Raw genomic sequence first — 10,884 nt, forward strand, 5'->3', positions numbered from 1 at the left:
AATATAATCTCCCCCAATTTATCTAATGATTTAATACAACTCCAATCAAAGCTCAACAAGACCCTTTAAGAACTTGTCCATTTGCTTCTAAAATTGGAATTCATTAGAATTGTCTTCTAAAGAAGGAAGGTAGTCTTGCTCTGCCAGGTACCAAGACATTATAAAACTTTAGTAAGGGATGCTGTGTGGTATTAGTTCAGGGGTAAAAAAAAAAAAAAATGACCAGTGGAACAAATAGAATGTTCCTAAACATATCTGTGCACATATGGACCTTCTGTTAATGATTCAGGTCACGTGGCAAACCAGCAGGGAAAGAAGTGAGTTTTCAGTGTGTACCAGGAATAATTGGTTATCCATATGGAAAAAATTAAATTATCCACAAAAAATTAAATTATCCTCTCCAGATGGATTAAGAACTTGTGTCAAAGCAAATATCTAAAGCAAAATTTTAAAATCTTTAGAAGAAAATATAGGTGAGGATTTCTGATTTCAAGGTAGGGGAGGATTTCTTAAAGTACAAAAAGCACTAACATGAAAGAAAAAGACTGATGTATTTAAATTCATTATTAAGATTAAGAGCTTCTGTAAGTCAAAAGACAATTTAAATCAGGTAAAAAAAAAGTCACAGTATGAGACTATACTTGCAAAACATGACTGACAAAAAATTGCTGTCAAGATTAAATAAAGAACACCTCAAATCAGTAAGAAGAAAGAAAAAAACCCAGTGGGCAAAAGATACAGCAGCTGTTGCACAAAAGAGAAGGCACCTGCAGACGTACTGAGTGACACTACTGATTCAGACACGCACACAGGCTACAGCAAACGACAAGATTGTTTTATCGGCCAAAAGCAAGAAGTCTGACGATACTAAGTATCAGCTTACACAGGCAGAAGGGCATGTGATGTAGAACGATCACTGTGCTGTCATCTTACAAAGGAGCATTTACGTGCCCTCTGACTCAGCAATTCCGCTCCTGAATGTGTACCCAAGACAGAAACCTGGGCGTGTCTACCAGAGGAAATGCACAGAAATGTTCATACTGGAAAAGGAACTGGAGACAACCCCAACGCCCACCTCCAGGGGACCGGGTGAATGAAAGGAAGCACACTCACATATTGGACGTTACACAGGGATGAAAATTCACATCTGCCATTGAGCGTGAAAGCCGCGTTGGAAGTGGGTCAGTCCTCGACATCCCAGCTGTTGCCGCGTGGGTCAGGGTGACCTGCCCAGCAGAGCCATTCCTGAATTCCTGACCTACTACATTGTGAGCGAAATAAAACAAAACGGAGGCTCTAAGACTCTGAGTTTTGGGGTGTTTCGTTACACAACACTAGAAAACCAGAACTGCGTTTTTTACTCTTTCCATAACCTGTGCAAAAGCATCTGCTTACTTTTCCCCCTACGTTTGAATGCCATTTCTTCCAACAAAGTGGTTTAACACCCCACCCCCCAGAATAGAGCCAGAACTCTGAAAAACTGGGGTCACACAGTTTACGCATAAACAACAAGCAGGAAAGATTAAGTGGGGGACACAGGAAGCCTGAGCAGCACGTAGGGTTCTGGGTAAGACGGAACCACCCCACCCGCTTTGAAATAATAGCAGGTAGTGTCTGTCGGGTGCGCACCGTGTTCTGGGCACAGTGCTGAGCACCTAGAGTCTATGAACTCAGCTGGGAGTCCCACGATGTGACGGCCAGGAAGACTGAGAGCCGTGAGGTTAAGGAACTCATCTGTGGTGCAGCCAGGGTTGGAACCCAAGCAGCCTGGCCCAGAGGCGGTGGCTTTAGCTTCTCTTCCGTGCTGGCATAGACAGCAAGCCAGGAAGCAGGATGTCCGGGTGTGAGAGCAAAGCGGGAAGTGAGAGAGAGTGGGGGCGTCGGGCTCGTGGACCGGCAGCTCTGGCCAGTTTGGGCCCACAGATTGGGAGCTTGGGTCTTTGTGCGCACACCTGGCCTACAGGAGGGGAAGAACTGAAGCTGAGGTGACTCCTACACCCCTGTGGGGGAATGGATGCACTGCACACACCTACTCAGGGAAGGAAGCCTGGCCCTACTGTGATTGGGAGGGGGGGCTGTAATCCTCAAGGAAAAACCAGAGTCCTGGGCTTTCCCTTCCTGAGGACCCAGCAGCTGGCTTTAAACTCTGCCTCCTGGCGTGGGGACCAGAAGCTGAGAAACTGTCACGGAGTCTGTTCCTGGGGTGGTGGCACACCCACCCCACCCCCAAAACCTGGCATACGCGAAAAGAAAGCCACCATGGAATGTCACTTCAACAGTCCAAGCACCATGAAGTTCCACAGTAAACAGAAGCCTTGCTTGGGATCAGCTAAATGTGCTGTCTGTGGACTGGACAGGTCCACAGACACCAAGAGAGACGATTTCACCGCGAGTGAGATTTCGCTGCCAAAAAAAAAGAAAGAAGGAAGGAAGGAAACCAGGAAGATTTGTTCCCTGAAAACTTTAGTTAACTGAAAAATCTGAGAGAAATGATAAAACAATGTTCAAAATGATGAAATAAAATAAGTCTTATAAAAATCAGAAATAAAGAGCAAATAACCCATCACAGGAGATGTAGAAAAGAACAAAATGGAATATTAGGAATCCATTAAATGAAGATGAAAGAGCTGACTGAGTAGAGTAGAAAAACTAGTAAAGCAGAAGACAGATGTAAGGAAAACCAGCGGGACACAGCACAGAACGCAGCACAGCTACGAGACACACGGGTCAGAATCACGTGACCCAGCATACACCAACCAGGGGTTCCAGAGGAGAAGAGAGACAATGAAAGGGGTAAGAGCTTAGAATCTTCCAGTTTTTATCAAATGTATTCTCAGATAGAAGATTCTCAATGAATCTACAAAATGATTTTAAAAACATGTAGGTATGGACATCTCCTAGGGAAACTTGAGAACATCAAAGACAGAAAGCATGTTGTAAAAGGGCCCGAGAGGAACAGAATTTTACCTCCCGAGCACAGTGTTTGGGCTATGAGAAGTTTCAAAACAGCAACAAGAGCAGCCTAAAACAACAGGAAAATATCTGCAAGGCAGTGAGAGAAAACATATAGCTGTCACACTAGAATTTTATATCCAGCTGAACTATTATTCAAGAGTGTGCACGCTATAAAGATGTTTCAGACAGAGCTTACCGTGAACTGCTCTTTACTGAAAATCTCTAAGGAAGGTACTTCAGGAAGAAGGAAACTGAACACTAGACAGAGGAGGAATGGTTGAAGACAGCAAACGGATTGGTGACTCGTGGAAACAGAGTGAAATAAGTATCAATGATAAACACTAATTGTGTTAATAATGATTATTTTGGTGACGACAAAATGGAACTGAAATATAAGACATAATACCATGTAGAATGGAACTGGTAGTGATCAGGGTAGACACATCCAGAGGTCCTTGCAGGGTAGAGAAAGATAGAGATCAAGTAACATTAGACTTTAAGTCACGTGTGTGTGTTAAAAAATGAATCGTATTCAGTTGAACCATATGAAATTGCGGATGTTTGACCAACATGACGGCAACATCCTACGGTTCAACCCAGTACACTGTGTAACTTCCAAGGGAGAGTGGAGAAAACTTATCATACCGATGGAGAGCAGGAGAGAGAGTGGGGGTCCCTACCCCGCCTGAAGGCAGAGGGCCGTCCAGAGTTCTCCTGTGCAGACTTGAATCATCAGGGTGAAGAACGGGTGACCAGTGAGGCGAGGTCCACAGCCCCCAGCCAGGACGCCTTGTAGCATCTGCTGCCAGTCTTCCTGCAAGTGTACTTCCGGGTCCCGACACACGTCCTAATTGTCAGATGACCAAGGTGCATGCCAGGCTCTTTGATGCCTTCTTCGGTGGCGTGAAGGTGTAAACAGGCATGTCCTCAGTGAGAGGACAGACACCTAGATCGTACTGTCTTGGTGTAGACTTATTATTGAAACGATGTCTGCTTCCTATATATAAAATAGAGACCAGGGGTCTTCAAGTTTGAGGACACACATCCCGTTAATAAAGGCTGAATACGTGTCTCCGAATCGATTAGTCACCACTCTAATATGTACGTTATTAAACTAAAGAAACTAAAGGTGCCTCAAGATGAAAGAAAAAGCCTCCTGACGCCTGGACATTGGCAAGTCTTCAGGAATGTAGGTGAAAGCACCCGAAGAGGGAGGAATGGGGAAACTCTGAGCTCTTCCTGGAAACCCTGAATTGGCAAGTTTACCCTGGACAATGTCTAAACAGTGAAGTGACTGAGGAAACAGTTCCATGCTGCTGTAAGGTGGGCCGTGCATGGCAGACATGGGCCTCTGGCCCTGGGGAGGGAGCAAGGCCTGGGGGCTGGGCACAGGGAAAGCTGGGCTGTGAGCTGAGGCTGGACCCAGTGCGCCCAAGAAACCCCCGCGGACAAGAAAGTATCACTGTTTCCAATATCCGAGAAGTTCCTACAGCTTGATAAGAAAAGGATTTAAAACCCAATAGAAAACTGTGGAAAAGATATATATCGGCTATTAACAGAGAAAGAAATAGAAGTGGTAATAAATGCATGAAAAGATACTAAACCTTATTAGTAGTCAAGACAAATCAAATCAGAACAATAATGACAAATTCTTATTCAAGAGATTGGCAAAAATTATGGCGTCCCAACATTTATCGCTGGGAAGGCTGGGCGGGAACCGGCGCCTTCGTATCCCTCTGATGGGAATTGCTACGGATACAACCTAACTGAATGCAATTTCTTAATACCTCTTAAGATAAAATATGGCCCTACTGTTTGACATGGGAATCTCACTTGGAGGATTTATTTCATAAAATTAAAAGAGCCAGTACTGAAGAGCCCACGCACGAGTGTTTTGCAAAGCATTCTGGTGGTGGAAACAGCCCGTCAGCAGAGGGTTGTTCCCTGAGAAGCCTGAAGGGTGCGCCTTGCAGGGGGTCGGCCAGCTCCCAGGGAGGTGACGGCACAAACGCGCGGTTGAGCGCAGGGCTGACGGCAAGCGGCAGCTCCCGCCGCAGGCGAGCTTGGGTGTCTGCGTGGCACCTGCTTCACACGGAGAACGGGTTCCAGCACTGCCCCCGGCACACCTGCCACACCTGCCTGGACCCTGAATCACCCCGGGCGACCCCAGGAGGATCGCATGCCCCATTTTTGTAAAATAAAACCCCAAAGATGCCTTTAAGTACACGTGTGTTCGTACAGGCCTGTAGGCTGTAGGGAAAGCACACAGTGGCAGGGAGTGGGGGAAGCAGACGCTTGTTCTTTGTCTTTCTGTGTGTTTCTTTTTCTGGTTACAGTAAGCTCATCTGACGTTGGTAAGATGAAAACTGTGAAATTTTAATAAAAGATGTACTCCAATAAAAGCCAGAGAGAAGGGTTTATTTAAGGGGATGGTTGGATACACAAGAAAAACATCTTTCATGGGAAAAATTCTCTTCATTTACCTTGGATGTTTTCTCTTACAAATGAATCAAAATCAGGCGGTCAAAGCCTGCTTAATAAAGTACAAAATCCGATTCGTAATAAACCTCTTATCAAACTCAGAAGATGGGAGTGATCTAGGCTTGATCAAACATGTCTGTGAGAAAAGTACAGGAAACACCTGCTTAATGGCCAATGTGTAAAATACCCCTTTGAAGCCAGGAGCACAGAGGCCGCCACCCACTTACTTGCTCCTTACTTAGCGTGGTTTTTTTTTTTTTTTTTTTTTCCGGTACGCGGGCCTCTCACTGTTGCGGCCCCTCCCGTTGCGGAGCACAGGCTCCGGACGCGCAGGCTCAGCGGCCATGGCTCACGGGCCCAGCCGCTCCGCGGCATGTGGGGTCTTCCCGGACCGGGGCACGAACCCGTGCCCCCTGCATCGGCAGGCGGACTCCCAACCACTGCGCCACCAGGGAAGCCCCCTTACGTAGCGTTTTGACCGTGTCCTGCTTTCTCCCTGTTTCTGTGACCCCGTCTGCCTCTTGTTTGATTCATCAAATTTTCTTGGATCCACGTGTTCCTCAGTCTGTTTGGAATTCTTCATTCTCCTCCATCTCCTTTAGAAGTTACCAGTGGGGCCACCTGCTTACAAATGCTCAGGGTTCCTCTGCTCCCTCAGGTTGAGCATCTATAGAATTCCAGGACTAGACCAGAATTTCAGTAATTTGTAGCTCCTTTGAACTCCTACATCCCCCAAATTTCGATGTCAGTGCTTCTGGAATTTTTTTTTTTTTAATTTTATTTGTTGGCTGCGTTGGGTCTTCGTTGCTGTGCGCAGGCTTTCTCTAGTTGTGGCGAGCGGGGGCTACTCTTCGTTGCGGTGCACGGGCTTCTCATTGCGGTGGCTTCTCTTGCTGCGGGGCACGGGCTCTAGGCTCGCAGGCTGCAGTAGTTGTGGAGCGCAGGCTCAGTAGTTGTGGCGCACGAGCTTCATTGCTCCGCGGCACGTGGGATCTTCCCGGGCCAGGGAAGGAACCCATGTCCCCTGCATTGGCAGGTGGATCCTTACCCACTACGCCACCAGGGAGGTCCCCTTCTGGAATTTCAATTCCAGATTATTCATCTTTCTTCGAGGATCATACTTATTCAGACTTAATAATACAGTTTACCCATTTCCTTGCTTTCTGGTCCTTCTTGCATCCCACTTCTTCCTCTTTTCTTCCCACTTCTTTTTTTTTCCCTGGCTGAAAAGCATCATCTGTGCTTTCAGGGCAGGCAGCAGAACAACTCGCCTGGAGCTGGATTTCACAGGAAGGGGCTTTGATATCAGCCTGTGAGCTCTCGAGCTCAGAGGAAGCTCCCGCTTCGGGCCGGTCTGATTAGGATTCAGGCCCCTTTCCTGTGCCTCGACCGGTGCCCAGCCCCTCCTGTCCACGCGCCACCTGGTCCAGGTCATGGAATTCGAGACTCAGGGTCGTGTGCTCTCCAGCATCCGAGGGGGTCTCCTCATGGCTTTCTCAGAATCACCGATGCTTTTGAGGGAGTGTTGATGTCAGGCCAGTTCTGCTTTCCCTGTAGGTCTCACCTCACAGGCAGCTCTTGGAATTTCCTCTTTACCCAAGCCTCATGCACATGTGTCACTCTCACACCCACTCAGGATCCGTGTTTTTCTTCAGAGGGGAACCACTGGCGGGTTTCACAGGCTGCTGGGGGACTGCCGTCAGTATCCTGACCCTGCAGCCGCTCGCTGGGAAGCTCCGATCACAGCTTCTCCATCTCGCGAGCACCCTGGGGCTCTCTCTGCCTAGACACCTCATGCGCTGCTCTGTCCCTTGGCACTGCCTGTCCTGTGGGAAGCAGACCTGGGCCTGCCGGGATCCCGGGGGAGCTTGCAGGTTCAGTCCGGGCAATACAGGTAGCGGGGGAGACAATGGGGACAGGAAGGGGACTCCAGCTGGGGGAAGGTCTCCTGGAGTATTTAGCAAATGCCCAGGTCAGAGAGAGAGGGGCTGGCTGTGGTGGGCATAGGGTGCTGCGACTGAATACAGGTAGGTGCCGGAGGGCGTCTGCATGACTATCAGAGCAGAGCCCGAGGGTATGAACCCAACGTAGGAACAGGCGGAAGGCTGGACCTCCCTGAGACCCCAGAACCCGTAGGCATTGGGCGGCCCCTGGGGTCTCATCCTAAGTGTGTCACTGCCGGGGCCGGGGTTCCGCAGCACGTGTCCGTGTGCCGCGGCCGCCATGGCTGCTCTGGTGAAAGGGGTCTCCCTGGCTTCTGGCTCCGCGGGCTGTTCGGGCACCTCTCCGCTGTCCAGCTCCAAATGCAGATCTGGCCCCAGCAGGCGTCCCGGCCCCTCCTGCAGGCGGGGGTCCCTGTGCAGGCGGGGGTCCCTGCCCCGGCCTCTTTCAGCCCCCTGGCTAGCTCCCCTGCGGTGGCCTCGGCCTCTCTGTGCAAGGCGAGACGAGCCCACGAAAGCGGGGGCCTCACGTCTCACGGGGTTCACATAAGCAAAGGGTCTCGAGGGCTGGCCTGGCTGCGGGGGTCCGGCTGCCCCCCCAGGGTCTCCGCCTTCTGCACCAGGGCAGCCCGTCTCCTGGGGATGAACACCTGAGGTGGAGAGAGATGCAGAGACTCAGCAGAGGGAGGCTGGGGGGGTGGGGGGGGCCCCTGGACGGCCACAAGCCTCCTCCAGGCTGGGCACTCCCCACGGGCCATGGCATTCAGCCCTCACAGCTGCCTGGCCAGCCAGGTATTATAATCCCCGTTGTACTGATGGGGACACAGAGTCTAGGTTCACCAGAGAGGTTCAATTTGAATAAAAATGACGGTCCCTGTCCTAACTGCGCTAAACTTCAATAGGACAGACAGACAGAAGCAAACAAAACCAAGTAACGGCGCTGACGGCCGAGGAGCAGGGAGGGCAGAGAGGCTGGGAGCCCGGCTCCCTGACTTGAAGGACAGCTGGGCAGCTGAAGGACAGCACCGCACGCGGGGCAGCTCCCCAGGGCCTCCTTGAGCTAAGCCAGGCTTGAGTTTACCCTGCGGTCCAGGGAGAGCCATTGAAACGAAGGCAGCAGGGACATCACAGCTGGACTTGGGGGGCAGGGAAGAGGTGTGCCTGGAGCAGGGGTGCTGGCAAGGAGGGGCTGCGGCCTCGGGGGAGGCGTGAAGGGGTTGGCGGCTGGTGGCGCCCGGGTGACCCGTCTGTCTGCAGGCCCCCTCCTGCCCATCCCTTATGAGCTCCTCCCGCACTCCTTCCCCGGCGGGAGGGCATGAAGCCTTTCCCAAGGAAGAAGATGCAGGTTTGGAGGACAGAGGAGGAACCTGATGATGCTAAGGTGTTTGGGTCATCCAGGTGGGGGCCTGGGCTGGAGCTGGATTTGGGTCACCGCCAAATGGGTTAATTTTTTTCCTCAGTTCTTGGCTAGGAAAACCGGGAGGTGAGGGTTGAGAGCTGGGTGCTCCAATGAGAAAAAATAAGCCAAGGGAGAAAAGGACACCAGATAAAAGAAACAGGGCGTAGAATTCCAGAGGGGGATGGGATTCCCCAGCCGATGGCGGGGCGGGGTGGGGGGGGCGGGTCGCAGGGTGACGGCTGGGGTGAGACTGCCAGTCTAGGCTGGAGCAGGTTGGAAGGGGGTCAAGTTGGTAGAGCGCTTGATTGGGTGTGAATTTTAACAATCAGGGAAGAGTTTGAGAACACTGAATTTGCAAACAATAGCCCAACTACTAAGTCCTGGAAAATTCAGAAGAGGGGAATTAACCCTGGGGCACAGGATGTCTGCGCTCAGATTAACGGGTCTCTGGAAGGCGGGTGGGAGGTGGGGCCCGGGGCTCCAGTGTGGAAAGTGAGGGTGGGCATGTTGCCGAGAGCTCGTGACCGACAGCTACACACTCCTCTGCTGGGAGGGAAGACCCTGCGCAAAAGGGAAAGTCGGCAGGAGCGGAGACGTTTAGAGAACGGCAGGTAGCGCTAAGAAACAGAGGAAGACGGTCGTGTCTGGAGGGGAAACGGAGGCGAGGGCCGCTGTTGTCCACAAAACGCCTTCTGTGTCACACACGTAAACAGCCAACGTAGAGTCAGAACTGGGGAGCACCGGAAAGGGGGTGAGGGTGTCTCACGTACCTTGATTAGGGGCCGTTGAGCGAAAGCGCTTGGAGGGTCTCTGCTCCTGCATGAGGAACCTGCCCGAGAGAGGAAACCGGGTCAGTCCGGGGCTCCAGCCACCCCTCCGCACCCCCACATCCACTGCGCAGGCGGGAGCTCGCCGGGTCAGGCTGGCGGCAGGGGGACGCGGTGTCTGGAGGGAGGGGTCTGCGGTGACCTGTTAAACTGTCTTCAAAGAGGCGCCAGTAGCGCTTGGCCTGCAGGAGGGCTCACTAATTCAGCCCAAGTGTCCGGACGAGGTGGGAGAGACGAGATTACCTTGGGCCGATTGGAGCTTTCCCTCCCCAGAGGGAAGAGGGAAGGAAGGTGGGGAGCAGAGGCGTGGAGGGCGAGGCCGTCTGGGGAGCCGGCCCTGGCCCTCCCAGGGCACCGGAGGCTCTGCGCCCAGCTGGTCATACAAGGTGTGCCCATCCCCCAGGGCGCCCGGCACGTACCTAGTCTCCCTGCCGTGCCTCTGCGGCCGGCTCTGGGGGTCTGGAGACGCGGCGCGGCTTCCAGGAGACCCTTCCGGGAAGAAGGGCCCGAGGCGCTGGAGTCCAGGGGTGTTCGCAGTCACGACCGTCGGCCTGAGGGCAGCCTTCAGAAATATCTCCCGCGGAGCAGGCCTGTCCTCTCGGCGGCCCTACAGGAAACTCACTGGTCTTGAACCACCCAGGCCCCTCTTATAAGTGTGTCGGGATCGCCCATGGTGATTGGATAGAAGGAGGGCGGGCCAGGCAGCTTAACCCGAGAAGAGCTGATTGCGTTCCAGTTTTCTGCCGCCCAGAGACCCTGCCTTGAAGACACGGGTTCTAGATGCGGTGCTGTAGGTTGATCTAATCATTACAGAAAAAGGCAGCAATGTGATTGTGTTAAGTGACTGACAGGAGGTTTGATTAGGTTTGGTGGGTGGGGCAGGCGGTCAAAGAAAGCGCCCAGGGTGGGTGTTCGGGCTGGAATTGGAAGGATTAATGGACTCAAGCCAGGCCGAGGGGGGAGGGGAAGAGCACACACCTAGGCTCGAGGTAGGGGGAGCCCCACCTCCACGCTGGTCCAGGCGGGGTTAGACAGAAGGCGTGACGGGGCCCACCCAGGTTCCAGGCGCAGTGGAGATGCCGTAATGGGACTAGACCACCCTGGCCGTGAAAGGGGAACAAACTGAGTGTGTCAGGGGGCCAGGAGGCTGCGCTGACCTCTGGGATGGAGATGGTGTCTTATGAGGTGGGTGGCAGGGGGTGGCAAAGGGAGACAGTTAGAGAGACGTTTACAGGGGAAAAAAGAACCAGAGTCGGGTGGTCCGGACACACCTTGGAGGGAA

At 52.3% G+C, this 10,884-nt stretch overlaps 1 protein-coding gene across 1 annotated transcript; it reads right to left on the reverse strand.

The window, feature by feature from the left end:
- Positions 1 to 7,409: 7,409 nt before the first annotated feature.
- PRR20G (proline rich 20G) lies at positions 7,410 to 10,274 on the reverse strand. Its single transcript, XM_030849255.2, has 3 exons — positions 10,225 to 10,274; positions 9,546 to 9,604; positions 7,410 to 8,026 (listed from the first exon to the last, which is right to left on the reverse strand). The coding sequence occupies exons 1-3, from the start codon at positions 10,272 to 10,274 to the stop codon at positions 7,410 to 7,412; spliced, it is 726 nt and encodes a 241-aa protein (XP_030705115.1).
- Positions 10,275 to 10,884: the final 610 nt, after the last annotated feature.

This window comes from Globicephala melas, chromosome 11, assembly GCF_963455315.2.
Source record: "Globicephala melas chromosome 11, mGloMel1.2, whole genome shotgun sequence".
Taxonomy (NCBI): domain Eukaryota; kingdom Metazoa; phylum Chordata; class Mammalia; order Artiodactyla; family Delphinidae; genus Globicephala; species Globicephala melas.

What these genes read in the sequence shown, in the direction of transcription:
- PRR20G (XM_030849255.2), bottom strand. Translation starts at nt 10,274, where the DNA reads ATGGGCGATCCCGACACACTTATAAGAGGGGCCTGGGTGGTTCAAGAC. An exon ending in GCCTGGGTGGTTCAAGACCA is followed by an intron (nt 9,605 to 10,224) that starts GTGAGTTTCCTG and finishes TCTCTCGGGCAG; the next exon opens with GTTCCTCATGCAGGAGCAGA. An exon ending in CTCAACGGCCCCTAATCAAG is followed by an intron (nt 8,027 to 9,545) that starts GTACGTGAGACA and finishes TCTCCACCTCAG; the next exon opens with GTGTTCATCCCCAGGAGACG.